Consider the following 27,817-nt stretch of genomic DNA (forward strand, 5'->3'; position numbering starts at 1 on the left):
CAGCCTCCCGCGGCGCCTGCCTGCCTCCCCGCTCCCTGTCAGCGGTTCCCCATAAACTTCCCCCTCTCCCTCCTCCCCCGCTCTGCCGCGTCGTGCCGTGCGGTGCCGTTCCCTCCCTCGGGCGGCAGCGGCGGCCGGCTCGTCGCGGCCACCTCCGCACCGGTAGCCCACACCACCCCCCCGTCCCTACCACCGAGAGCCCCGGGGCGGGGCGGGGGGGAGACAAGGAGGGGGAAACCAACGCGGGGCGGGGGGGGTGAGGAAAGGACGAACGCCGCAAAGGGGGGGGGGGGGGGAACCTCGGGCAGTAGCCAATCGGCGTTGGGCGCGCCCGGCACGCCGGGAGTTGTAGTTCCCCGCTGTCGCCATTTTGTGGCGAGGGAACTACAACTTTTCCCACGAACAAGGACAATTCTCGGGCCCTGCGCGGAGCCCCGCCGGCGAGCCCAGGTGCTGCGAGCGCGGCGGGCGCCGGTGCACGCCCGTGGCGGGGGAAGGCGCGGCGGGCACAGGGAGGGAGCGGAAGGAGGGCCCTGGGCAGACGGGAGGAGAGAGGCTGCCGCGGGGCGGGGAGGGGGGCAGGGCAGGGCGGCCGAGCGTGCTGCGCCGTGAGGGACCGTCGCCAAACTCCCCGCTCGGGTTGTGGCGCAGAGAGCGGCGACGTTGGCTGCAGGGTGGCCACACTTAAATGCCAAAATAAAAGAAAGGGGAGGAGGGGTGGGGGATGGCAAAGGGAAGCGTGTGACGCTTGACCCGCACGAAGTGTTTAGCGAGGCCTGTTGCATGCGTTGAACGCAGCGAGGGGGGCCGGGCGTTGCGGCTGCTGTCCCGGTTGGGAGTTCAGGGCAGGCCCTAAGCGGTGTATGTATGTATGTGTGTGCGTGCGTGTGCCCGCGTGTGTGTGTGTATATATATATATATACAGACACGCGCGCACACACGCACGCAGACATATATATTAAAAAAAAAAAAAAAAAAAAAAAAAAAAAAGGGAGCCAGGTCCATTTAAAGTTGCTGCCGGAGAGCTGTTCTCATTGGTTAGAGGGGGGAGCCGGAGGAGAGGAGACACACACGGTGCGCGCAGCCCTCGCTGCCGCCGCCGCCGCTGCCGCCGGAGCCGCCGCCGCCGCTGCCGGAGTTGTCTCTGCCGCTTTCCCTGCTGCAGCGGCACAAACGTGACTTCCAGCGTCTTCATTATTTATCTTCTGCTTTTCGGCCCCTCTTTCCTTCTCCAAGATGTAACTACAGCTCTGACGCTAAGGACCTGCAGATCGCTTAGGTGGCTTGAGAAAGAGAAAAGGGGATATCAAGGGCGTCGGTTTTTTTTGTGTTTAAGGGGAATTTTTCCATTATAATGTTTCGCTAAAGTGATATTTTTGTTGTTGTTTCCTTCGCATTCTTTTTTTTTTTTTCGTCCCCCATTTCTCGGATTTATTGCTAGGAGAATCACATTGTGAGGAAAGAAAGTCGGATTACAAGATAACCACTACAAACAACCCCCTCCCCCAAGGATTTTTTCAGTATTTTTTTTTAAATTGTCGCGGCTTTAATTCATGAAGCAATTGTCCCCTTTTGCAATCAGAATTTGGATACCAGAATGAGCAAAGAAAGACCCAAGAGGAATATAATTCAAAAGAAATACGTAAGTGGTCATAACATATATCGTTTGACTCCCAGTTTTAGGAAATGGCAGTGAATGTCAAGTTTATAGCTAATCCTGCAGCTATAAGGCTTTCGAAACAAATGTGGTACTGAATTTTATTTTTCTGTGGTGTGGTGAGGGAGTTCCAGAGGCCCCTTTTAACGGGGGAACCTTCTATCCAGTTTGGTTATAAAACCAGATTTGTGTAGCGATTCCTCCAGTGAATAAATGTATTGACCTCAAATGACACAATCATAATCTAGTTTTAGATGAAAGGCGGGGAGCTCGGGGGGCTGCCACGGTAATGTCACGAAACTGCATTTTCAAGCGGTTTTATTAATATCGCGTTATCGCATGCGAAAAGATGGGGTTTTTTTTCCTTTTTTTAAAATGATCTGCGTGCGTGTATTCCCGTCTGGTGAAGCGGCGGCGGTGGTTGTTGAAAGCCCTTTAAGTTGAAACCGAGTGTCTGGTTATGGCGAGCTCGTTTCTCGCACTACCACATCCCAGCTCCCCTCTCTGATCCTTTGCTTCCCTGCCTTGCGATAGAAACCCAGCCAGCGATACGGGGGAACGCGTTCCTGGGGGTTGACTTTATTAACAGGGGTAAAAATGGCTCGGTGCAGTTTGAGAATAATTCATTATCATGCCTCGAAAATTTGGGCTAACCCAGTGCAGCTCGGGCTGTATGTCTGCCTCTCTTTATTCAGCCGCTTAACCAATCCCTCGTAATTGTCTAATCCTTTAAACATATAAATGTGGATGGATAGTTGGATTTTTGTTCGTGCTCTAGTTACGTTTTGATTGGCATAGGGGAGTTTTTTCTTTACGTTCGGAAAAACTGAGGGGATTAGCCAAATACGCAGCAGAGCGAAATACCATTTTTATCTGCATGTTTAAAAAAAAAAAAAAATTATTCGTTGGGGGGGATATAAATCCTTGCTTTGGGGTGGGTTTGATGCGAGGCTTTAAAAGTTGTAGTTTATGTCGTGCCTGTCGTTCGTGCCGATTTTTTTTTTTTTCAGCGGAGGGTGTTTCTTGGCAGGGAGGGTGACCTTCGGGACACTTTCCCTCGCTATTCTATAGATTCGGTAAAAACTGCAGTTGACTCCAGCTGACTGCCGCTATCGATTGCCCGCCCCGCTGAAAGGCAGCCCGGGGCCGGGGCGGGGGGGTGCTGCGCGGTATTTCGGAGCTAAGGCCCCCCTCTTCCCCCCCTCCATGAAATTTCCAAATTAAAATACATCCGCATTGCAGAGGAGCGGGGAGCCCGGGGCCGGCGAGTTTAAAGTATTGGATCGAAACGGGAACGGCGGGTGGAAAGTCTGGCGAAACACGCGAGGCGTCCACGTTTCCCAGGCAGGCAGACAAAAGCGGGGCGGGGGGGTGGAGGAAACCACGGTGTTAATAATTAAGGGGGGGGGGGGGGAAGACTGTGTGTGTGGGGAGATCGCCCCAAACCGCTGCTCCCGCGGCCGCCCCAGGCTGGCGGGGGTGAACAATGCGGCGGCGCTCCCGCACCGCCGGGCAGGGGGTGAGCGCGGCTGCCGCCGGCCCAGCGCCCCGGGGGAAGGTAGGAGGCACGGGGGAGCGTGGCGGGGGCGGAGGATGTGCCGTGGTGCTCCCCGGTTGCAACTTCGCGGCGTCGCCTTTTTTTTTTTTTTTTTTTTTAATACCCTCCAACCCTTTTGCTTTCCCGCCCCCCCCACCCTTTTTATTTTTGGCAGGGGGCGGGGGCGCAGGCGGCGGCGGGGCGCGCTGGCGGCAGCAACAGGTTGCCGGGGCTGTGACGGGAGCCCGCGGGCCGCCGGCCACGCCGCCGCCCGGCCAGGTTCGCCCTGCTCCCGTGACGTCACAAAGGGAAGGGCCTGCGCGCCGTGGAATCTTCGTCGCCTTAGTCCCCGTCCCCCCCCCCGCACTCCTCGCGCCCCCCCCCGCGCCTGGCGTGACGTCAGAGCGAGCCGGGGCGGGGCGGGGGGAGGCCCCGGGGCAGCGGTTCGGAGGCGCTGCGGGGGAGGGGGCGGCGCTGCCCGGCCCCGGGCCAGGTGAGCAGGTGCGGGGCCGCCCGGCCCGGCCCGGCCCGGCCCTGCCGGTTTTGGGGTGGGAGGTTGGCCAACCCCCGTCCCGCGTGGAGGGGGGGGGCGGTCACGTCCTCCCGCGGGGGCGGCGGCGTGGGGACGCAGCGTGGCGACACGCGTGGCGCGTTTCCTGCTGCCCGCGACCCCCGGGCGCTGCGGCAGAGCACGCCGGGCCGCGGCGCCCGGCGCTGCCTCCTCCTCCTCGCCGGTGCCAGCCGGGCCTTTTGTTGTCCGCCTGTGCGGCTGCAGGTGTGACCACCGGCCTCCCCGGGTCGAGGCCGCAACCGCGTCCCGGCCTCCGCGGCGGCTGCTCGCCCCGCGTAGGGGGATGTTTAACTCCCCCTCGTCCTGTCAGGCTCGGCCCCATGGGTCTCCGGCCCGGGCACCGCCGCAGGTGGCCCGGGAGAGGCGGCGTGGAAGGCTGGCTGAGGCAGGCCTCACCTCCCCGGGCCGTGGCGCGGCGGGTCGGCCGCTGGCCTCGCTGCCCCGCTTCAGCGGAACAATGGCCCGCCCCGAGTGTCGGGCCCTGCTGCCCGGGCCGTGGTGCTCCCAGCCCCTGGGGTGATGTCCCGCCGTGAGGAGCGAGGGGTCCGGCCGAGTGCACCCCCCCTGCACAGGCACCGAGCGCCGCTTCGGTGGCCCCGTTCCTCACATCGCTGCGGGTTGTCGTATCGGGAGCAGAGCGTTTTTAGGCTGCTGCTACTTCTTTTCGGCAATGGTGAAATGAATTCTGGAAACAAAAAGGTGATGAGAACAATGGAGTAAAGCCTGCGTGGTGCAGGTTACCATCGTGGTCATAATTAAAAGTTCTCTTAAACTTTTGAGAGCGTTATCTTTTGTGTCTGATAACCCAGGAATGAGGAAATCTGTCTATGTATCTTTTTCTGTGCTTTGAAAATGCTATCACTTCATTTTTAAAAGAACTATGGCTGACTCATACAAATCTTTCTTCTCACTTTACCCTCCTCCTTCTCAAACATCTTTACATATCAAATATTGCCTTTTGGCTCAAGCCTCAGAAAACTGACAGCTTTGTAAAGCATCAGCCGAGAAGCCAGACTGTATTCAGTATGCGCTTGGAATAAAAGGTTCTTAAATTAAAAGCTTTGAAGTCTTAAGTGTAATTTCACAGGTGCATTTTTGTCTGTTTTTGTGATGCCGAATAGCAAGTCCTCTGTTCTTGCTGGTTTAGTTCTCGGAGTATCAGACCTGGATTACTATCTTTAAATACTTGCACAGTTCTGACACTGTAGCAGATGGCAAAATATAATTAAGGAGTAATGTCACTACTGTCGCCTCGTGTGATTTGTTTCCTTGCCCTTGCAGAGGTAAAAGTGCTGTAGTCTGCCATGAGGTGACACGCTTCACCTACGGACGGCCTGGTAAGCCCCTCAGACAGACGGCCGACACAGGCTGTCCAGGATTAGCATGCTGCAGGCATCTGAGGAGAGCTCCTGTGAGTGCTGCAGCCTTTGAAACAATACTCTCTACTTGGGCATGCTTCAAGCAGGCTCAGGGAGTTTTTTGCAGGGATGATGACCATGCAGCACCACCCTCTCCTGCGTAAGGGATATTTGCGTGCAGGAGCCTGGCCCTGGGCACCCAGGGGCTTCAGCCTGAACCCCCTGCCCTGCTTTGTGTTATGTAGGAGTTCCCTCACTTCCCAGCCCCATGACTGACAGCGTCCTTGAAGTCTGACCACTTCCTACAAGAAATAATCTAAATACACCGGTGGCTGCAGAGGTAGTAGTCAGTGTACATTGCGTCTTATTTCAAATAACCTTCTGGAGCTTCCTTGTGCTGCGTCTTTTTCAGACTTGCAGTAAAAATTCCAGCAGCATAGCTGGACTCATAGCTCAACTTTTTTTTTTTTCCCCCCCCCATATATGTAATTTCAGTTAATGGTGTAAGGATGCTAGCTGCACTTCAGATCCAAGTTTGGGTTCCTTTTATTAACCTTCTGGTCTGTTGAGACTACAACATTATGTTGTAAGTGGCTAGAGGATGGTGCCTAACTAGAAACTAGTAATTAAAAGCCTTTTTTTTTTTTTTAATATATATTTACTTTTTGCTTTCAACAAATGCTTTGCCCTGAGACTCCTACTTGCTCTGGTGGACTGTGAGCGACAAGTCTGTGTAAGATGCTGCCCAGAGTGAATTGTAAGAAATCAAGGCCCCTGTGAAGAGTTTCTAGTGTTCATTAAGCAGTTTCAGCTTTTCTTATGAGGCCTACTAAGCCAGTATTAAAAATATATTACCCCTTCCTTTTCTGTAGATGTAAAATAACAGCTAATGTTATGCATATGCTAAAATGTGGTATAAACGTCAGCTGATTCTGTAACGCAGTAGCATTCCCTCCATTTTATTATTTGATGAAACAGAAAGAAGTCTAAATTACTTGCCTGAAGCTACGTACTGTAACAGTGCAGAGATGGAACTAATCTGTATTTCTGCAGCCTCGTCCAGTACTCTGTCTGTAGCTTACAGGCTCTTGCTACGATGCACAGCATCTGCTATACAGGAATTACTTTATGTGGTTTCAACTTCAAGATTTTTTCCCCTCCCCAGTTATGGTCTGGACTGTTAGATTTACAGTACATTTTTAACATAATAATAATCAAAAGATGCATTTCACTATGGATACTTGGGGTTTTTTTGAGTGATGATCATAGCCTCCAGCTGATAGCGACCAGTTGATACTGTGATGACTCAGCTGTGGGAGTATTGCATAAAGTAGGTCAATTTTTAAATCTCAGAGCCTGAAGCTAAAGAGACTCCAGGTTTAAAATTTATATTTTGTTTATACACATTACAGATATTTCCTGGTTTGAATGTAACTGAAGGTTCTCGAGGAGGAGGGCAGTGTTTTTGAGGGTTGGTTTTGGCCACTTACATTGTATAAGGACTGAATTCAATCAACTTGAATTTCAGGAGGGAGGGGAAGCACCAGCTGCTTTCATTTCTAAAGTTTCCAGTTTGCAGCACTCAAGTGAAAGGGAGGCTTAAAGGTAATTTTAAAGTAGGGAAAGGAAAAGCAGAGACACGTTTATTATTTTTTTTATTATAAGAACCCAGCTTTTGTGTGATGTAGCAGATGTGGAATTTGCAGAGGAATACATGCATTGCTGCGAAATCCAAATTTGCATTTAAAACATTGTTTTTTCCCCCTAGTCCTTTGCATGGCTTTCTTCCCAACTATAAATGTAAACCAAGTGTAAATGATGCATTGTTTGCCTTAGTGGGCAGACAGTCTGAAAACAATAGCGCTGATGGATTTGACTGCCTCTGTGTAAGATTAACGAGACATTAACTTTCAAGTCTAATAATGCAAACTTCAGTGTTGCCAAACCTGAACTTCCCTGAAATGTTTCCTGATGCTCATGGCCCTAAATGTCCCTATGCGATGGGCCAGAACTTCAGTTGACAGTTTTTATGATCTAGCTCTTCACCTTCAATACAGAGCCCCTTAACCTGTTATGACTTCAGAGAAACGGGTAAAACACACCTGAGTTTAATGTCCAAGTAAATGATGGGGTATGGTATGCATACACTTTTTATATTTACTACCATTTTTTATTTAAAGCATTTTTAAGTGGTAGGAAGCCACCAGGAAACTTAAAAGCTGCAAATCGCTTGTAAAATTCAGGTCTAGTGTGTGAGGAGTACTTGGCGCAGCAATTCAGATACAGGAAATAATATGCTTGCCAAAATGTATTTGGTGTTCTCTTAGATCTTTGATGGGTTGTTTTGCTGGCTCATTACTACTGGGAATATTGAATGTGATCCTTCTTGGTTTTTAATGGGCAGGTTTTATTTGGGAACTCTTGGTTTTAATTTGTAGGCGTGAGTTTATTTCAGTTGGTCACAAAAACGTTTTCTCAATGAATCAGCAGGTAAAAGGTTTAAAATCATTTGCCGTTTCACTCGCTCGGGTTTCACACTTTCCCTCGTGTAATGACATCCTGTTCTGATGTTGTTCCTGCAGTAATCTGGCAGTGGCCTGGTATTTCCAGTGGTGGGCTGTGGGAAAGGAATAAACCCTTTAATTATAGCAGTGAGGGCTTGTTTGAAAATACACTAGCCCTCTTCCCTTCCACATGTGCTGTTTGTCTGTCGCTTCCTTAACCAGATTAAGGGTCCAAAGTTGTAATGTGCTGCTCTTCGACTTGCACCGCAAGTGTGGCCACCATCAGTGGCAAAGCCGAGGGGTGGCTGAGAGCATCTCCACACTTCACGTCTCCAGGCTCTCGGCTAGAGATGACGGCTCCTGGCACTGCAAGCAGACGGATGGTGTGAGTGTACCCCATCTGCTCCCGTGCAGAATTTATCGGCTTAATTTATGCTGCTGCAGGAAGCTGTTCGAGTGACCAGCTTGGCTGAGCACCGAAGCAAGGGAAAAAACACTCAGGTGGAAATCGTCGTTCCACAGGTTCATGTAGGAAAGGACAGCATCCGAAACCGCTTCAGCATTTCTGCAACAAATGTCTCAACCTGGACTGAAGTGTCATAAACCATATCTTGTATTTTTACCTACGGGAAAGAAGCCTCCTTTAATCAGGCATAAGAATTTGATTGTGTGATTTAAAAAATGCATTGAAAGCAAAGTGAGAAACCTGTACTAAGGTCTCCTTACACTTTCTGCATCTTGGTCAGACCTGTGGAACAAGAGTCGTTTCTGGTCAGGTTTGGTTTGTTGCCTGTAGGATTTCTACAGTTGCAGTCAGGCATTTTGACACTGCTGAAATCAGTTTAGCAAAAATGTGATGATGCCCCCAGAAGAGTTTTTATAATTGCATCACTTGAGGGGCATGACTTAATTCTTTCTAAATGTCTGTCTTCTGTCGTGTGTGATCTGCTTGGTCTATCCAACTTGGGTTCTTGCAGTCTTTTCTGACAGGTTTTTCCCTTGGTTTGTTCTGCAAAAAAAAGGCTTTGGATCTGTGGCTGTTACTATATTGTTGTTATTTCCTAAAGGCTAGAAGAAATGCAAATAATAGTTTAAAAACTGTGGCCTGCTGCCCTGCTCCAAAAGGGTTTGTGGCATTCGTGTCTGTGCGTTATGCTTTCAGTTCTTTGAGCTTGCCTTGCTGGTCTGACATCTTTTGGATGGCGTGATGGTTGCAGGAGATTAGCGTGTTTTGGCACATGCACACTATGATGACTGGCTAACGATATTTATAAAGTTCAAAAATAAACCATGGGAGCTCATTCTGACTTAATCTACTAATCTTTGTTTTGCACTTTGGTACTGTGTTGTCTGAGCCAAGTTAGGATAACTATATATTACAAGCAATTCATTTTTAGCTTTGCTTGCAGATTAGTGTTGAAGTAATGCGTGCTTTTAAATTAAGAATGATGGGAATGAATTTTGAGAAATTTTTGGCTCTTTCAACTACATACATATGGAAATCAGCTATGTGCCTATTTTTAAAGCAGATTTATGTGAGTGAGTAGAGATGGATGTTCCCCAATGTTTCTGGACAATGTTGTGTACTGGCGTTTTGACTTGATGTTTTTTTCCTTCTCTGCCCACAAGAACAGGACAGTATTCTCTGCCCTTTCCCACATTTGTATGTTAAGGGAAGGACTTTGAGGATTGTGCTTTATTTTCTTCTGGATTAAAAATCTGCTACTGCTTTGGGTAAACTTTAGCCTCACGCTAGGCATCCTGCTAGTCATGCTGCATTTTGGGGAGTCCAACCAAGACAGCAAGCTTTTGAGGCTACTCAGTGACAGGAATTCAGTTTCCCCTGTGCCCTGACAACTCCATTCAAACAGCTAATAACAATTTTCTAGTTATGTTTGAGAATGGCCTGCATCTTTAAGAAATACAAAGAGAAATTTGAAAATGAAAGCGTGCAAGTCAAGCGAATTGTGATGTACAAATGTTTTTTGAGGACAGAACCATAAGTCTTGGACAAGGTCTGTCCAGTGTCTCACTCTTTGAGATGCCTATCATTATTTTTATTAGTTGTTATATTTAGCGTATAATTTTCTATGCTATTTTAAATCTGGGAATCTTTATGCCCAGAAAGTACATAGTCTAGAAATTGCATTTAGAGTTCTAAGTTGCTGCAGGCTACCACCATATGTTTATAGTTTTTTTCTTTTTATAAGGTGCCTATTAGGCAGACTAAGAGTGACTTAGAGAAGGGATGTGTTTCCTTCTTTCTCGCCTTTTTTATTTCATGGATATTATTTTCAGCAGTTTGTCCCACAGAGTTCTTTTTAGTACGTCAAAGCTGTAAGCCAAATCTCTCAGCTGCAGCGTGCATGCTAAAAACCCCATAATACAAATTTCCAACCCTGCACGTATGCCAGATCAATTAACTTCTTAACTCGAGCTGAAAAAAAATAGAACAGCTTCTGCTTTAGTGTCAGCCCTACAAAACTTGGTCCAGACTTTGAGTTTACAAAACTCAAAGCCAAGCAAAAAGAAAGTTTTCTGTTATTGTTTGTAAAGTTGACTGATAACTAAGCTGGTGGTGTACGTGGTTCCTTTTTGGGTGATTTTCTGAATGACCGGCCTCGATGTGTTTTTCATAGAAGGATGACCTAGGTGGATGCCGGAGATGTGATTTTCTGATTAATAGTCACTCTCCACTCCCCCCTTCTGAAGCATAGTAATAATGATGAAAATTCTGATGGCCTATTGCCATCATGCAGATTGGCTTTCTGAGACCAGGGAACATCCCTTTCGGTTTTGGATATAAAGCAGAAGTTAATGTGTTGGAGCAGTATTTCCTCTAATCATTTATTAAAAGCTGTACTACCCCGAGCAAGATTGTAAGGAGATAGTCATCCTGCTACTGAGGTCATTAAGTTTGAAAAGCTTTTACCAATGTTAATTTTTTTGTTCTAGTTATTCAACATATAATGGGGACATGGTAATATCACTTTGTAAGACAAGAAGCTTCGTGTTACTTAAAAGCTGGAGTTACAGCATGTTACAGTAACTGTAACTTGTGAATTATTTATAACTTGCAAGAAACAATGGCTGTCCTAATGGCAAATAGTTTTGAAGCCAGCTTTTTTCAAGTCTGTCTGTGGTGCCTTGAACCAATAAAAGCTACAAAAATAAGAAGTAGCTGTCGAGAGACAGTGTCCTCTTTTGCTGTCCCCTTCTTCCTGTCCGTGGTGGAAATGTCCTGTGTGTAGCTTTTGCATTTTGCCTTCGGTAAGAAATTTGTGAATGTGGAGACCAGTAAGCTGCCTAATGCCATCTTTTTCTGACCACCTTAGGCTTGCAGTGCACTGAAAGAAGTGATTTAGCCTGCCTTTGGCTGCCCGTTCCCCCTCTCTTCTGTTGGCCAACATGTGTGCCAGGTGATGGTTCCCGCTGCAGATGGGGGACTTTCCAGGTTAAAACTGAGCTGACAAAATATGTTTGATTTTTAATTTGGATTTGTTTAATATTGCAGCTTGTGATGTAGCTGTAAAAGTACTTGTTCTGGTGAAGGTGTTGCAGGGACACAAAATGAAGTGGCAAGGGAGGGGGTAGCAATAGTGTGAGCTTAAATGGGCTGTGAAATTATGACTAAGTAGGAGACAAGGTATATGTTTTATTTCCTAGTAAACAAAATTAGCTGTCCTTGTCTGTTCTAAGGATTGTTCGGGCATGGATTTTGCTGTACTGTCCTACTGCTGGAAACATACTGAATATTAAATAAGGTTGAAACAAAGTTAGGCCACGCAGATGAAAATGAATCTGGAGATGTTTGTGCCTGTGGTCGTGGCAGTGCCATAATCATTTCCAAAGTGCTAAAATATGGTAGGATTAAAAATTTATTACTGTCGTTATGTGTTATGTTTACTTAGACAGGATTTGAACAATTTTAAACTTAAAACAAGTGAAGAAAAAAAGAAGAAAATAAAATTAAGATAGCTTGCTACTGGAAGCTGAGTTCCACTGCTAAACCCCATGATACAAGAGCTCCATCATGGAAGTGAAGCCAGTGTAACATTCCACTTTCTACAACAACTGCCTGCTTACAGAAGGGAACTCCTGCAGAAATTTCCCATCTCTTTATTTGGTTTATCTTGTCCTGCTGAAGATTAAATTCAGATAGCTTCTCTTGTTAAAACTACCCGCATCTATTGAATGTGCAAGCGAACTGAAGTGCTGATGTATTTTTGCCCCAGGTTCCAAGTACTGTGAGAAGGCCAAACTATGTCAAATCAAGAAGCTGCAAAAAAACCCCAAGGTTTCCTTTAATTATAGGAACATCAGGATGTGATGTCACATGCCTTTTTTTCACCATTGAAGCTGGCACTGGTCACCCTACTGATCTTTTCTTTGTGGTAAACTGCGTTGGCCACATCAGTACAACTACAGAGCTACATATGAAATAGGATCACAGAAATTATCTGGCTTAAAAAGTTGTTATGCCAGTGCTCTCCTTTCTTCCTCTACTTCATCATCTGGTTTCAGTGAAGGCCTGCAAAGACTTTTTAGTGTCACAAGGACGTCTGTGGATTAAAAAGGCATGTGGAACAGCACCCTCAGTTTCAACCCAGCAAGGAGCACGTGCCCGTCTCAAATGTATGAACACTCTTACTGACGTCAGTTGAAGCACTTGGAGCTTGCGAGTTAAGCACATGGCGAAGTGCTTTTCAGGGCTTGAGATTTTGCCATTCCTGTGCAAGAGTGTGCGCAAGTATTTGCAGGCAGGAATGGTAGTTTTCTAAGAGGGTGATAGCCATTTAATGGATTTAATGGCTTTACGAGATGTAGTCCTGCCTGTTTTCTTTTCTAAACTGTTTGCTTTTGCTTTTCCAGTGTCTTAATATTTTATTTAAATGTAATAACTATTTCCGTACTCTTATCTTCATGATACTGTGCATGTGTGCATAGTACTGGCATTTTTTTATAGTTCGCTTCCCCTTCCCTACCCTCTTGTCTTCTAGTCCCACGCTTTTATCTTTCATTTCAGTGTATTTCTCCAGTTGGGGACCTCTATCCACGTCGTCTCTGTCTGAGGAAATTAGCTCTTATAAAGCTGTTGGCATCTCTTTGCAAGAAAACAAAACAAATTATTGTCACAGTATTTTTATCTTTTTCTGAAGGCCAAGGGGAGAGAGATGCAGAAAGGTTCCTGCTGCTCATTTTGGAGGCAGGTCCACAGGAAATACTTCAGAAGGGGAGGGATTGCACTGTTGCTGCTTGTATCTCAAGCCTGCATGCAGAATTGAGTGTTGGTTATAGAAAATACTGGCTGTGTATTTATGCAAGGCTCAGCAAACTGTTAATGTGCAAATACTGTGGAGGAAAAGTAGAACGTGGCCCTACTCATCCGTTTTTACAGGCCTTTTATGAACTTTTGGGAGATGGAATCCTGCTGATGTGAGCATTCAGGAATAGCTAATTTCATAATTCACATACATTAAAGGCTTTTATTTATAGACCATGAATATTCATGCTTTTTCAGTCAAGAGCGGCATTATATGACACAAGTGGCCAGTCATAAAAAACAGTGCACAGCTTCCATTATTACAAGGATCTTTGCAGTCTCCATTTGAGTATGACCTTCCAAAATAACTAAAGGTGGTCAGATGATACCTGGGCCCTGTTGCTTTGGAGAACATGAATACAATTTTCAGCATAAGTATCTTAAGAAAAGTATGATCTCTTAAAGTCTTCTGGGTAACATACTTTCTTTATATCATACTTAGTATTTCATTATAATACTGCTTCATCTGGCTCCTGTGAAAGCTGGTAGTGTATCATGCAGAGGAATGAAATGTGTTTATGATGTAGTTAATTATGTATTTTCCCCTCACAAGCATCTTTTCTTATATTCTTGTTGATTCCTTTTCCTTTAGTGGTGTCATTTTATGTCTGTTACTCTTGCAGTCAAGGATGCAGCAAAATTAACTCCCTGTGGGCATTTTGGAAATTACTGGTTCACTAATTTGGATGGAGGAGAGGGAAGGGATAAACTTTTAAAAAAAAAATTTATTTATTTTTTATTTTTCCCCCACCAACTTTCCTCAGATCCTGCCAGGGAGGAGTCTGTTTTCTCCCCTTACAGACAGCCCATATTGCATTATAACCCCATGTCTGATGGCTGTTGAGGCCATTCGTGCTGGGCTCGGCCTCCTGGCCCAGATGGGAACAGGAGCAGCATTCCTGCATGCACACCTGTCCATGTGTGTCCTGCTTTCCCTTTGGGAATAGTCTTGAGTTGACCACAGGGATTCCCTGGCGAAGCGGTCAGAAGCTTTTTAGCTTTTGGGAAGTTTTTTTTTCTGGATATGCCTTTGCTTCTGTTTTTCTATCCTTTTAGTGTCCCTGCTCACTGTGTGTAGCGTCGAGTAGATGTGTGGTGCTGACTGTGGGATTACCTGGTTCTGAGCTCTGCAGAATCCATCTGCTTCACACAAGCTCTTTTTGGAGGTGCTTTGGCTGTCATTTTATCGCCTGCACGCTCCAATAGTGACTGCGGCTGCATCTGGGACTTTGTCAGGGAAGCGGGAGTGTGCTCGGCTCCGGAGAGCTAACCTGCCCTCCAGCACGGTTTGTGAAACCAAGGTTAGGATTGTGTGAGAAAAATGGCCAGGAGATGTATCTGTGGTTGGAGTCCTGCTCATGTGGAGAATGGCTTGCCCTGAGTTCCCAGTTAGGTCCTACCACTGTCCTTGTTGTTAGCCATCTCAGCAATACTTTTTGCTGCTTTTACCTTAATGTTCTCCCTCAGCAGAATGTTGTGGTCGTGCCCTCAGAAGGTTAGCTACAGCTTGGCTGACAGGCATGGTAGTATAGGAGGGAAGTGCTGCTTCATCTTTTGCAATGGAGGAATATACATCAGCACACCGCGCTGTTGTCTTTGGAAGAAGACTTTGAAGATGTCTGTTCAGGTGTGCTTTTGAAGGTGTTCTGAAATTTGCTCTCAACTATCCTCTGCATAGATGATATATCACCTTCTATTCCCACGGAGCAGTAAATCACATCTGGGCTTCATACTTTTGCACCACTTCTTCCTTTATTCCATGCTCTCCAAATCTCCAGGTCTTTTTTTCCCACCCAGTATTTTAATCAGGAACCCATATGCTACAAAGCTGAAGCAACATAGCGTATAACATTTCAGCTTTGAAAACACGTTACCCAGTGGAAGAATGCCACTGAAATAGTTCCAGCTGGTTTCCAAATTTCCAATCCACTAGACTTTCTCAGTGATTAGATCACCTTCTGCAATAAAAGCAAAGATCTGCAGTTGATCTGATGGAGTTTAAACATAGTTTAATTTCAACACCGACGAATAATGTTAAGCCCATGCATAAAATGATCTAGTTAAGGAAAATAACAAAATAATAGGTGATCTCTTGAGGCAACTCTTTAAACAAGAAGTAGTATCTTATACATTTTTAAGCTTGTAAGAAAGAAGATTGAATCACTGGCATTATTTGAGACAAAAGACTGTAAGAACGATTCTAAGACTGGCTGACTGACCTACCGTTCAGCTTGTAAAACCAGGAAAACATCTAGTAAGGGAAATCTCGGTTATAGCGGACAGGTTATCAGGGCTCCTAATCCTGTCATAGATAAGAGAGTATAAAACTGTCAGAAATGGGGTTTTAAATCTGCATCTCCCAGGTTGCTGTCATTTGCATGGCTTGCCTTTTTTTCCAAATTGGTTTGGTTGGTTGTTCATGCAGGAAGCCCCTGGAGAGAACGAAGAATATTTCCACAATGACACAACCTTGAGGTTCTCGAAGGTGCAAGTATCAGCTCTCAGGGCTACCTGTAACAAAACTTTAGTTGTTCTTGCATTCATGTATTTCGTACTTGGTTCATGCCGCAGCATGACACGGTTCTCTGGAGCAAAGTGTAATGATATTTTCCAGTGCCTGGCTTGTCTAATGCCTATCTTAAGTAAACTTTCTCAGCTCTTCTGTGTTGGCAAGGTCGGCAATCTTGCTGTTCTTTCTGTAGAAGATTCATTTGTCTGGCTCTTCCTGGATTACGTTGAAAAGCTGCTTTATTGGCACTTCTGAAAAGTATCTGCCTACGTTTTCTCTCAGCACAGTGAGTCTCCTTGTTATCGTCAGTTTAACACTCTGGTGTGGAGGACTAGCACAAATATTACTAGGGCTTAATAAACAACCTACCTTTGGATGACTATTACTGTTGTGATAAAAATGATCCAAGGTTGGTTGCTCATTGATTTATGCTTTTTGGTCATCCTCCATGATGCAACTGTAACTTCATTACACAAGATTTTCTGAACAGTACAGAGTCGTCCATTTATTTCCTTCAACTGTCATGGGGCTGAGAGTTTTTCTTTGGAGGGCCGTATATTCAAAAGCTGCCAATTTGATCTTAGTTTCATTTTAGCCCAGTGTGGCACAGAGTCTGAAGTTAATTTTCTCTCTAATACCCCGCCACCTTTTTTTTTTCCCCTTTTTACCTTCCGCTCTCTCTCCCTTACTTCCCCTTTCCTTCCCCTCAGTTCCTCCTACTGAAAATGGAAAAGGCCTGTGAACAGAGGCAATGCCACAAATAAAAGGAATTAGGTGGGTTTTTTTGTTTCTGCCTGTAATTTTGGTTTCTCTTAATAAGACTTCAGTTTCTCTGGCTAGGTCAGTTCTTCATTGTGGAGAGATGCGTGGGTTTCAAAAACGGTAAATGGAAGATACTTTTCGTCTTGCTATTTCTTGCTAATCATACTCGTACCTCCAAGTTAGCTGCTTATTTCCACGTTGCTCCTTGTGACTTTGTTTTCCTCCTCCTGCTTCATCGGTGCTCTCTGCTGAGACGTGGGGAAGACAAACCATGCACAATATCTGCCTATGTACTACTTGAAACCAGAAAGTATATTTCTGTTGCGGTACCCAGAGAAATGGTTTCTTCACATTGAGAAGTTGTGAGGACAGGCTTAAAATGTTTTCGTGTCAGTGGGTTAGCACCTTGCATTCTTCTAGGTGTTTTACACAACTTAGCTGATTTTTTCGCATGTCTGGGAGCATTCCTGGAAAAATACATGTTTTTGTGGTTAAGTCTTAAATAATTGTTCTTACTAACTAAGCAAGATGAACTGAATAGTTTATTTTATAAATTAGACAACTTTATTTGGATTTCTCCAGCCTCTCTTAAATATGTTAAATGCAATGGAATAATGGAGTTTCTGTTCTAAACCAACGTATTCTGTTCATGAGAACTGTTTTCCAATTAATTACTTTTAAATTACTTTTCTCAAGTAATTCTTGACTCTTTTTTCAGTACATATTTATGCACTTGAAAAGTGGAAAAATAATATAATAAATATCTGACTAAATATTACTATGCAATGCATTAAACTGCTTTCTTTAGTCCCAGAAGAAACTCTTAGCAGTGGTATTAGGTGAAAGCATGCATGCTTCCATTTCCTTTAAGAGTCTGTCTCAAATTCCTTCTGGTTGCAAGATCGATAATTTTGATAGCTATTTTAAATTTTAGCTGTTTGTACATTCATTTCATAGAAGCTTGTCATATGTTTTAGAACTTTAATGTGGATTATTTCTTAATTTTGCCTTGTTTCCTACTTCAGTGATGTTCTGTAATTACCTGATTCACTAGTTGTGTGTAAATGGAACTATGAAATCTATTGTCAGTTAGCAATCAATGTGGTATACATATTTTTAAATGTTATAAATTGCCTATTAGAGCTAATTTTCCAGGGCATCTCTATCTCCATCTTAATGTAATGCAGAATATTCTACAATAATGCCTAGGTTAACAATGATAGTCTTGCTGTATTGTGCAAAAAAGGCTTCTGTGCAGACCCAGCTGGGTTTCAGGCTTAATTCATTGCTCTATGGTGGGATCACCACAGCTGCTGTGGGGCCTTTACAAATGCAAAAAAGCTGTCAGTGTTTGTTTCATCAGATGCATAAGTGATGAGGCCAAGTTGAGGAATCCATTCCAGCGCGCGGTGTGCATGCTGGAGGCATTATTGTTTACAGAATTAGTGTCTTAATGCTTTAAAATACATGGTGCGTGTTTTGCCTTAGAGCAAAATATTTTAGGAGTAATACAGTTTAAGGATCCTCTTCAATTTAGTCCTCTCTTCTAGCAGCGTTTGTCCTGACTCATGTAAATGTGTGTGTCTGAATTACTGCGCTGTACCTGCCTCGGTTGTGAGTAATTTAGCACTCCTCCCGTCTCGTGCATCTTTTTTTGCTAGTACTTTGATTATCCTAAGCCGTCACAATTAAATAATGGCACAGCTTTAATGCAGATTTCCTCCCCCCGCTCCCCCCCCCTTAGCCACTCAACTGGAGGAGTTGTGCTAACAGTCTCCTATGGTCACCAGGAGTCAGGGTACTTCTTTTGGCTGTCAAGGCTTGAAGGAGGTTCCTTCCAGCCAATTAGAGAGTGACGATGATTGGTTTCAGAGGGTGCTGCTTAAGAATGCAAAGCATGCCTCCGTGGTGGGGCTGAGCAAACGGTGCCTCTACCAATTCTCCTTTCCTTTTCTTGGGGCTCCAGCAATGTAACATGGAGTAGGGCTTTTGCTTACATGATGTCAGACTGGCTTTCGGAAGGGAAGAAGCAGGGGGTTCAGCTCTGAAATTGTCTCTTTTTTTTTTTTTTTTTCCTGTGGGAGTGTTCATATGAGCTTCCAGTCTTTGTTGCAGTCTGTTGGCTGCGTGCGTGAGGTTTCATCAGGGCACGTCACCCTTCCCCGCATCATGTAACTCCGCCGATAACAGGCGTTGCAGGAATTTTAACTAATGCGCTGTTTAAGCCATCGTCACTATGATTTTATTAAATGTGCTTGCAGTGTGGAATTTCGCTAATGCTGTAGAGTGATCTGTTATGCAAACTGAATGTAAGAATGGGCAAGTGGGGATTTGTCTGTATTTTGGAGACCTGTCTTTTTTTTCATTTTGGAAATGAAATGAGCTAAATGGTGTCAGGGTAGGCTGCTGCTGAAATGTTCAGGCAGCCTTGGCTTTCCTTGGTTGGGAAATATATTGTCACTGGGGGGGACGAGTTTGGTTTGTAGGGAGGCATGCCTGTGTGGAAGCCTGCTTGCTGCTGGTATGTGCCGGGCATCTGTGGGGCGAGCTGAACAACATGAGTGTAGGATAGTTTAGGCACAGTTGTATACATTTTAGACTATGAGATTTATTCTGGCTGGTCATTACGGCTCGGCAAAGCGGTATTCTCACTTAAGCTCTTCTGCCACAATGCAGGCAGATTCCTGTGCTAGAGCAAACGATGTTTAAGCTGCGTGCACGACTGGTAGTATCCATGTTTGTTGGCTAAACCATTGGCCTGTCACCAAAACAGCGTTTTTTTTCCAGGCATGGTATGTGAAGAGAGTTCTCGAGTCCTGCCGGGTGAAGTGGGAAGGCAGGGCGTTCAGCTTCATTTCCAGCCTTGCTGTTTCACCAAGGCACATGAATTGCTGTAACCTAGCAGATGTGAGGGAAGGATTTGCCTCCTCCCCGTGCTTGTTGCTGCTCTCGTGGCTTCTGTTATCTGTAGGCTCAGGCTCAAAATGCGACCAACCTCCTCTTTTTGTGCTGTTCCAGGGAGCAAGTTGCTTGCAGGGCTCCCTTTGCCAGTGCTTTGTAGCTAGAAAAGCAGCAGCAGCCAAAAGAAATCCCCCCCTGCAGGCAGTGCCCTCCGTCCCTCCCTTCCCCACACCGCATTTACAGTCGCTGTAAGCACTACCATTTATTTCCCTTGGAGTCTGTATTGCTATTGCATTATTTGTTGTTTGCTGCAGGGCTGGAAATGGTGTGGGACAGCAGCTTTGAGGGTGCTGAGCGGGGTATAGTGGCAGCAAGCTCTTAGGCAGGAGCTGGAGCAGCTGAGCCATCAGTGCTTGGTCTGTCCCTCCGGTCTATAAATTGTGGGAAGAAAGACAGCGGGCTGGAAACTGCAGCTGATGAAACTGCAGCTTTATCTTGACGGAGATGGAAATGGTTTGAGTGCTTTTGAGGTACGTGGTTTTAAAAAAACAGTCAAAACCTCCTTGGTGGAAGATCGGTCCATTTTATAACAGTAGAGCCCTGCTCTGTGTCACGGTGCAGTTGTTTGGTTTTGCATGGATGGAATTAAAGTGTCTGAGCGTGTGCTTGTTTGGGGCACGGTGCAGTTAAGAGCAGCCTTTGGTGGTGGCTGCACCTGTGAGGATGAGTTAGGAAGCTGCTGTTTTCAGTGTGCACGCAGTGTGGTGGATGGCTTGCTGTGCTAATCCTGCAGCGGTGGAAACATGCTTGTGCATGACACGGGGAATCCTCTCGGGCAGAAAACGGGTGCTGGAGCACCAGGAGATGAGGTTTGTGCCTATGCTGTGGCTGTTTCCCCCTGTGCAGGTTGCTCCCACACCCTGTCCTCGCATGGAGTGGCCCAAAGTCAAGCGAGAGTGAGGCCTCTGTGCTGCTGGGGACCCTAATAAGAGGCCAGATTCTGTCCTGAATGCCACAAGTGCTCCCTGAAGGGATGGGGCAGCACAGGTGAACCCACCTCCTGAGGTCTCTCCCTCAACTCTTATTTTTTTTGCTCTGGCTCTCTGCTCTTTTGTAGGTTGGGTGGCAGAAACAAAGGAATAGCTATTAAATCCAAAAGGTGGAAGGAGCAGAAAGGGAATGTCTCTTTTTTTCTTCTTCTCACAGGGCAGGCTGGTTCTCTGCCTGTGCTGCGCATCTTGGGGGCAGCTGCTGCTGCATCCCTGCCCGCTGCTGCATCCCTGCCCACAGCAGCATCCTTGCTTATGCTGTGAGTTCAGCTGAGCCTTGAGTTTGCGCTTAGAGCTAGAGCTGCTTCATGGGAATATTTAAAAAATGAAACCAAATTATCTACAGTATAATTTCCTTTAAAAAAAACCTCCATGCATTGTTGTATAACCAGGCTTTAGAAAAACTCAAATGTTGAGCCAAATCAACTTTGCGGTTTCCTGTTGCCTTTTGGGTTGCTGGTACCATGCCAAATCATGTTGGTAAAGAAAGCACTTTAGTAGTTACATATAGTCTTGGATACATAGAGCTGTCCTGAAAAATGCAGTAGTAGTGTTTGGGGTATAATACACATTTTTGTCATTAAGATTCTCCCCACACACACTCTGGTATGTTAAGCCACTAATGAGGAAGTAATGGAAATTGGGATTCCAGCTTTATATTTAGACTTGTAAATGCATTTGCTTTGGAAATATTCTTGTCAGTGTTAATGCGGATGTTTGCTGTGCCAGTGTGGGGAACGTATTTCATCATAGGAGGCTGTGTTAAGCAATTGTCCCCTTGCTGGTGAATTGGCTCTTGATGGAGATTCAGAAGAGCTTATTTTAATTAGGCTTTGTTTGAAAACATGGCTCAATCTACTAATTGAGGTAGGTGCTACTTCCCCGTGGACTTCTCACGGTGTTAATGCAAAATTGGTGGATATTTGCCTTTTAAGCATAGTACTTCTTCTGTCCCACTTGTATGAGAAAAAGACAATTGTGTGGCAAGAACTTTGTATTTTATATTAGGAAATGAAAAAAACTTCAAGAAGCACATGCTTAAAAATAGTATTTCGAAACGCTCTGCTTGGATTTTGAATGGGGAACATGGAGGTAATCTGTTCACTAACGAAGCACTGAGGCTTCTGGAGGCAACAGATTGGCCTTGGGAAAGCCACAGTGAGCACTGAAAACACTGATGCATGCTCTCTGAGGTGATACATGGCTTTTTGCTTGATACCCACCATGCTCACCTCTTCCTGTGGCAATTTTAAGGTGGGAGAGAGCTGCTCTCCGTGCTTCAGTTGACAGAAGGCACGCTAATGTGTGGCTGCCCACTCTGCTTTTCTTTTAAATAGCTTAGCTGACGTTCAAGGCTGAGGGAAGTACAAAACAAACTCAGAAAGTCCTTCAGATGTTGTAATTAAAAGTGATGGAAGTGGAGAATTAGAGCTGCTTCTGTGCTAGGACGGCTTATTCAAACATGCAGCTTAACCAGTTAGACTGCAAGGTGGAAAATGCTAGAGATTGTGTATCTGAATTAAGCAATTTTAATTCGGTCTTTCATCTGTGTCATTACCGAGGGATATCCTGCAGGCTGGTTTAATGAACTCAATCTAGAGGTGTGTAGAGGCACATCTCTTTGCTTGACAGCAGCAGGATGGCATGCTATGACTGGCAGACATATCTTCAGCTTGTGTAATTGTCTGCTCTTGTCATATGATGACAAATGGAGCGATGATCATATTAAACAACAAAAAAGTTCAAAGTAACACGAAGGCTCTGAATAAACTCTTGGAATCAAAGAGATTCTTGCATGACAGCATGTCAGCATGGGTATTTTTAGCCTGAATTAATGCAGCTATAGGAAACTCCCCTCCCCCAGAGAAGTATTACTGTGTTAAGTTAAATGTCAGTCAGAATTTTTAGCCTAAATTTCTGCTTCCTACAGATGTGGGAGCTTGTCTCGTCAGCCCTCAGTCTATGTTGCATATGCAGGCAAGGGAAAAACTGTCCCAGGTCAATATTTAAAAAACAAACAAACAAAAAGTTTAGTGACTAAAGTTTGTCTGTTGACTGACAAATCTGTTTGTTTTTTTTTTTTTTATGAGCCTCTTCCAAAACCAGATGCAGTAAGGATGAGATCATACAGAAAAATTTCATCAGGAACTGAGAATAGTTTGGAGTTCCGGCAAATACGTATGAAGGGGTTTGACAAATATGTGTGAGGGGAATAGAAATGTCCTTCTTTTTTTTCCCCTTTTATCTATCTAGTTTTCTCTTTCATCGTGGATACAAGCTAATGCACTTCTGTGCATTATGATACGAGGTTTTCAGTAACCGTCTTTCTGATCAGACTAAAGTAAGGTATTCTATTGAGAGTAATGTTTTTCTTTTGTGAATAAGAGCGTTCTGCAGAAGGGAAGCACCCTTCTATAAATCTGGGAAAGTTGTTTTGAAACAAGATGCAATTTTACAGCATTGGGGTACAGGAGCTGGAAAATAAAGAGCTGAGGGAACAGAAGCTTTTTTTTGCTCTTCCCTCCTCCCCACCTCTTTTCCATAGGAACTGGGACTGAGTATAGTTAACCACGGGGGAAAATTAATGATATAAATTACCAGTTTTATTCACTTCATGATTCTTACAGTTCCACTTTGGTCAGGTTAGTATCTCTGTCACAGTTTTAATTAAAATTTTCTTCCCACCCTCCTTGCCCCCTCCCCCCCCTTTTTTTTTCACCTAATCATTCTGTCTTCTGATGGGGGGAAAAAAAATGTTTTCAGCAATTAAAAAAACACATGCTACTACATGTGGACAGACGAAAACTTTCTCTTCTGAACGCTTTATCCATACACTTCATAGAAAATGGCTTTACTTCTGGATTGCTGGCCTTGTGTGGTATCGCGGTCCCAACATCACATCTTAGATGCTGTTCTCCAAAAATACTTTTTCAGGGCAGCTGCCCTGGAGCTGGTTTTTGTTGCCATGATGAATGTGGGGAAACGCAGAATGCCCAGCCCAGAATTCAGCAGTACTCATCTCAAAACAGGTCTTAAATTCAGCCTTTTTCCTTGCACGTAAAGGCTTTTTCCCTTGTCAGTTGAATTAGTAAGTGGCAGGAAAATGCTTCGTCTTTGTGATTTCTGAAGTGTCCTTAGTTTACTTTTGGATTTGAACACTTTTTTACTGTGGTGGTCCTGTAGTGATTTAATTGTAATGAGAATAGTGCTTTGCACATGTACGCCTCATTAGCTGGTACAGCTGGGACTCTCAATTTCAGCAAAAAAGTAGCCTTAGTCAAAAGAGTGTCTATGTAAAAATAGCACTGTACTACTCAACAGTTAAACCTGTGTGAAATATATCACTTCACTAAACCTTTGTGTATCACGTCTCTTAATGCATTGACAAAGCTAATCTTTATTAGCTGTTTTATTCTTAACATTGTGCTACTTCCACCTTCTGCAGAAATTACATGTAGCTACTGCTTTGATACTGGTATGAGTAAGACCATATCTGTATCAAGAAAATGTGTGACATTAGAAAGCTGAAGTATAATTTTGTACCTAGTTTTGGATACAGTTCCTGGTCCATTTTTTTAAAATGTGCTAATATATAATTTTCCCATACAGATGAGAGGCAAAGGAGCAGGATTCATTTTAGATTCATGCTCATTTAAATGTTGAATAAGCCTAAATCTTAGAATTGTTGTTACAGGAAAAGCAGTTTGATTTGCAATCTCAGAACTACAGAAAAATAATTTTACTCTTTTTGTACTGGTATGTTTTGATATGAAAGGCCATGGAGTGCTGGTAAACCTAGACTCCCCGTTGCTGCCAAAGCTGCCTTCGGAGTATAAGTGTACCTTAAGAACATCTGCTGCATTAACCCTCTCACCTTTTTGGTAGAGATGAAAATGTAGGAGCAGAGTCGATGTAGCTTAAAAAAGGAATAAAGCTAATTGGGCCTATTTGCTTGTTTTATGGTTTGAAAAATAGGTGGTAGGTTAATCAGAGGTACAATTCAACATCTGGACCGTTCACGCAAAGATGACAGGGAAGGTGGGAAAAGGTTGTAGACGGCTTTAAAGTGTGAAACAGCAGAGAAAAGAGAATCATTCAAGAAATGCAGAGATGGAAGTGACCGAGCCAACACAGCAGTTATAAAAATGATTTCTATGAAATATTCTGATGGAATTCATCAATGCAAAGTGAAAGAATATTGCAATAATGGGGAAAGAAAAGAGTGTCTTTCACAAGGCATTTTAGCTCTGAGGAAGATTTGCGTCTCTGCGACATTTTGCAGGAAGAATTGGCGAGATTTGTCCCTGCTATGAATACTAGTGCCTGCTGAGGGGTTTTGAAACACTTGATAGCCACATTGTATTTTGAGTGGCAAGTTGCAGGGTTTTACAAAACTGTTCTTGCAGCTGTGTGCAGAAAGGTGGGGGCTGGTTCTGTTATGACTCTTCCCAACAGTAAGGGGAAAAGATTGTCAACTCTGAAATCATGTGTCTTCATTTTGACTACAAAAAATGTTTGGAAATTATACAGGCAACATCTTCAGGGAGACTAGAAAATAGCATGTTTATTGCGGTAAGCAGTCGATTTACTCCACATCTCAGCGATCATTTCCATGTTGGTTTTAATCTGACATTCATTTATATGTGAGCCGGTGGCTTACATGTGGTGAATGCTATCATTGACTGGCTCGCCAGCGTGCAGTCAAGTGCTCTTGGTTAACACCACTCATCAGCCACTTGTGTAATTGCCACGTGTTGGTCAAGATGATTGCGTAGTTTCTCTCAGTTGAGCAGCATAAATTTGGAGTTAGCTGTGCAGGAAAGAATGCATTTTCTCTCATCAGCCTCTTCCTTGTTTCTCTTACTAATGGAGTATGCATATAGGGAGGTGTGTGTGTATATATATCGGTTTCTATGTGTATTTATATATGTGACCCGAGTGAGGTGGTGCGAGGCTTCTTGCAGTTTGAGAGTCCAGTGGGAAAGCTCCTACAGGTTGTTACAGGAGAGGCTCTTTTTGAAGGTAGCCACTGCAAGGTTTCTCCTGCCTCTCTTTTTCCTTCATCCATGTTACTGTAGATGGCTTTTACCCTTCTTTCTCTGTCCCTCATGTTCTTGTTGTCCTTCTGCCATATGTTTGTACTTCAAATTGTGTGGCAGCAGTGTGGGATTACGGTGCCCCAGATGGATTAGATTGCTGGGCTTTACACTCACTAATCATCTCATACGTAGGACAAGAAGAGGTGGTAACCCGTGCTTGCATGACTTATTGTAAATCTTTGTTCAAGACTGTATAAACAAACACATTAAACACTTGATTCTTCAAAATAATAAGCTGTATCTTTCTTTCAGCCTCTCTGCTCTTTCTCCTCCCTTCCATCTTCTGCCCTCACCTTTCTACAGAAATTCTCTTCCGCAGTTTCAGTGTAAAAATGAGTCTCCAGACTTTTGGAAAAGACTTGGGGAATTCTTATCCCTCTACCTGACGCATTTCGGTGCAGTAGTGCTGTTTGTTTTACGCCAGCTGCCAGAATTCCTGAAGCTCTCCTGGACCACCCATCGATTCCAAGCTGGTTGCTATGGCTGACTATACTGAATCAGTATGAGATTGCGTTCATTTCACAGCATAATTAATGATCTTTCAGAGATCCTAAAGCCATTTATGTGCATCACGTTCTTTTAAAATGTTTTGGGGGAAATCCTTTCCATTCTATAGGCAGCACTGTTTAATCAAAATGTTAATAGCTGGTATGAAGTGGCAGGATTGGTCCTTGCCGTAGCCTCGAGGTTGAGTGTCTGGAGGATGTAAGCGGTACAGCCAAAACACCTCTGTTACCTACTTCAGTGTCATTTATAGAATTTTGAACTGTGTGCAAAGGAAGAATAAAGCAAATGTAAATGTATCGTTGCTCCTATTATACCACTTCAGTAGGATAAAAAGAGAGAGAAGAACTTCAATAGCTCTGATGATAGCCTGCCAGAGTAAATGTTGGCTCAGAAGCAACTGTGGTAATGTAGCTTTTTCGCTAAATCTGTTTGAGTAAAACGAGAGCGGGGCCAAGCTGAGAAATGAGTTTCTGTGTAGTGCCGTCTCTGCTGCTTCCAGGGCTCTCTGGATTCTGCAGTTCCCCTGTCCTCTCCATCCCTCCTCGGGTCTCGGCAGAGATGAGCGGGTCAGGTCAGAGACACTATCAAACCCACCAGCAGGAATAGAGTTTATATTGTGCTTGACACCGGAGGAAAGAGTAGTGTCTGAGCAGGCAAGATTTTGCACTTAAATGTGGTGCTTACTAATAGCATGGTAAAACAATAATTTTAATTAAAATATATGGTGTGAAGAATGTGGGCTGGCATGGCTGTCTGATTCTTAGGTATCTGACATCTGGCTTTACTTCTGAGTTTGTGGGCATGAGTTCAGCTTTCGTCTGCTCTTACATCTAAGGCACTGTCCTGCTCTTAGGACTATATAAATAGAGGAGCTGTTTATAGACTGCTTCTGAAATACGTCGAGAAGCGACCGGTTTTAGAATTTTAATTTGAAACACATGTAGATGCGACTTAAAATCTTATTTATTTAGTCTCTTTTGGAATTGGAGGGAGAAAAACGTCTGCAATGAAGACAGGGTTCCAAAGCCTGTGGAAAGATGTTCCTGCTGCTGATGGCTGTGGTGATGGAGATTGCTTTACCCTCAGCGGGTGGGAGGTTTGCTGCTACTTTTCAGTTCCTTTAAACTGGTGGCTGAATGAGAGGTGCAGGGCTAGTCTTGAAAATTTGTAGTGCTAGTTTTTCTAGGTCATAGGTATTAAGTAGGAGAGGAGGGTGTAGTTTTAACGGAGAAACTTTCCTCAAGATGCCCTCGGACATGAAGGTAAAGGGGAGACAGCTTAATTTGGGGTTAAATATTGTGATTGTTATAGCAAATACTCTTGTTGCCTGAGCAACCAAGGGCCACCTAGTAATCAACCTGTTACAAACCCAAGCTTTTGATTAGAAACAAACAAAAATTGTAGTAGGACTTCTATGGATAGACCCACAGTCGTTGCATGGGCTTGACCTTGTCCTGGCTAGAAAACAAGATGTCAATACAGATGCCCTTGATCTTGGATCTTTGTGTCCATGTTTGAAAATGGTGGCTGTGGTTTCCTGGTATCTAATAGTAGGAAAGCAGCAGGAACTACAGCCTTTGTAATATTCCTGCTCCATTGTACTTTTGGTGCACCTTTCTGTCTTAATCTCACTCAAATTTCAGTTAATTGTGAGACAAGATCTTCATCTGGTGGAAACTGGCAATTAAATTTTAATGGATCTCTGCTGAGTAAATTGTTCCTCATGGGATTCTTTACTTTCAGCCCCCTGTGCCAGCTAGTATACCCAATGCTGCAACATAATTTTGGGGGGTGAGGAAAGGAAGAATGAGAACAGAAAGGGCAGCTGAGAGATAGATATGCATACCAAAAAAAAAAAAAAAAAAAAAAAAGATATTGTGGGATCTTTTAAGGTGAAGGATACTAAATAAATATACACGATTAGATAATTTACCTTAGCATCATAAAGTATTGCTGTTTAGGGATCAGTTGTAGCAGGGAGGATTTGTTGGGTTTGTGCCGTTGCGGTATTGTTTAATTTATATATGCTCCTTCCTAATA

At 44.4% G+C, this 27,817-nt stretch overlaps 1 protein-coding gene across 4 annotated transcripts in view; it reads left to right on the top strand.

Moving 5' to 3' along the window:
• Positions 1-384: 384 nt before the first annotated feature.
• Positions 385-27,817, top strand: part of JARID2 (jumonji and AT-rich interaction domain containing 2) — a 231,367-nt gene continuing 203,934 nt past the window's right edge. For 2 of the 4 annotated variants that reach the window (XM_065630000.1, XM_065630001.1), the window contains exon 1: positions 1,063-1,642. In XM_065630000.1, the coding sequence (XP_065486072.1) occupies positions 1,598-1,642 (45 nt within the window). In that variant the 5' untranslated portion in view covers positions 1,063-1,597. Of the gene's footprint in view, positions 451-1,062; positions 1,643-27,817 lie in introns of those variants that run through there. The other 2 variants (XM_065629999.1, XM_065630002.1) reach the window with 2 other exon arrangements.

Source organism: Caloenas nicobarica, chromosome 2 (genome assembly GCF_036013445.1).
Source record: "Caloenas nicobarica isolate bCalNic1 chromosome 2, bCalNic1.hap1, whole genome shotgun sequence".
NCBI classification, from domain to species: domain Eukaryota; kingdom Metazoa; phylum Chordata; class Aves; order Columbiformes; family Columbidae; genus Caloenas; species Caloenas nicobarica.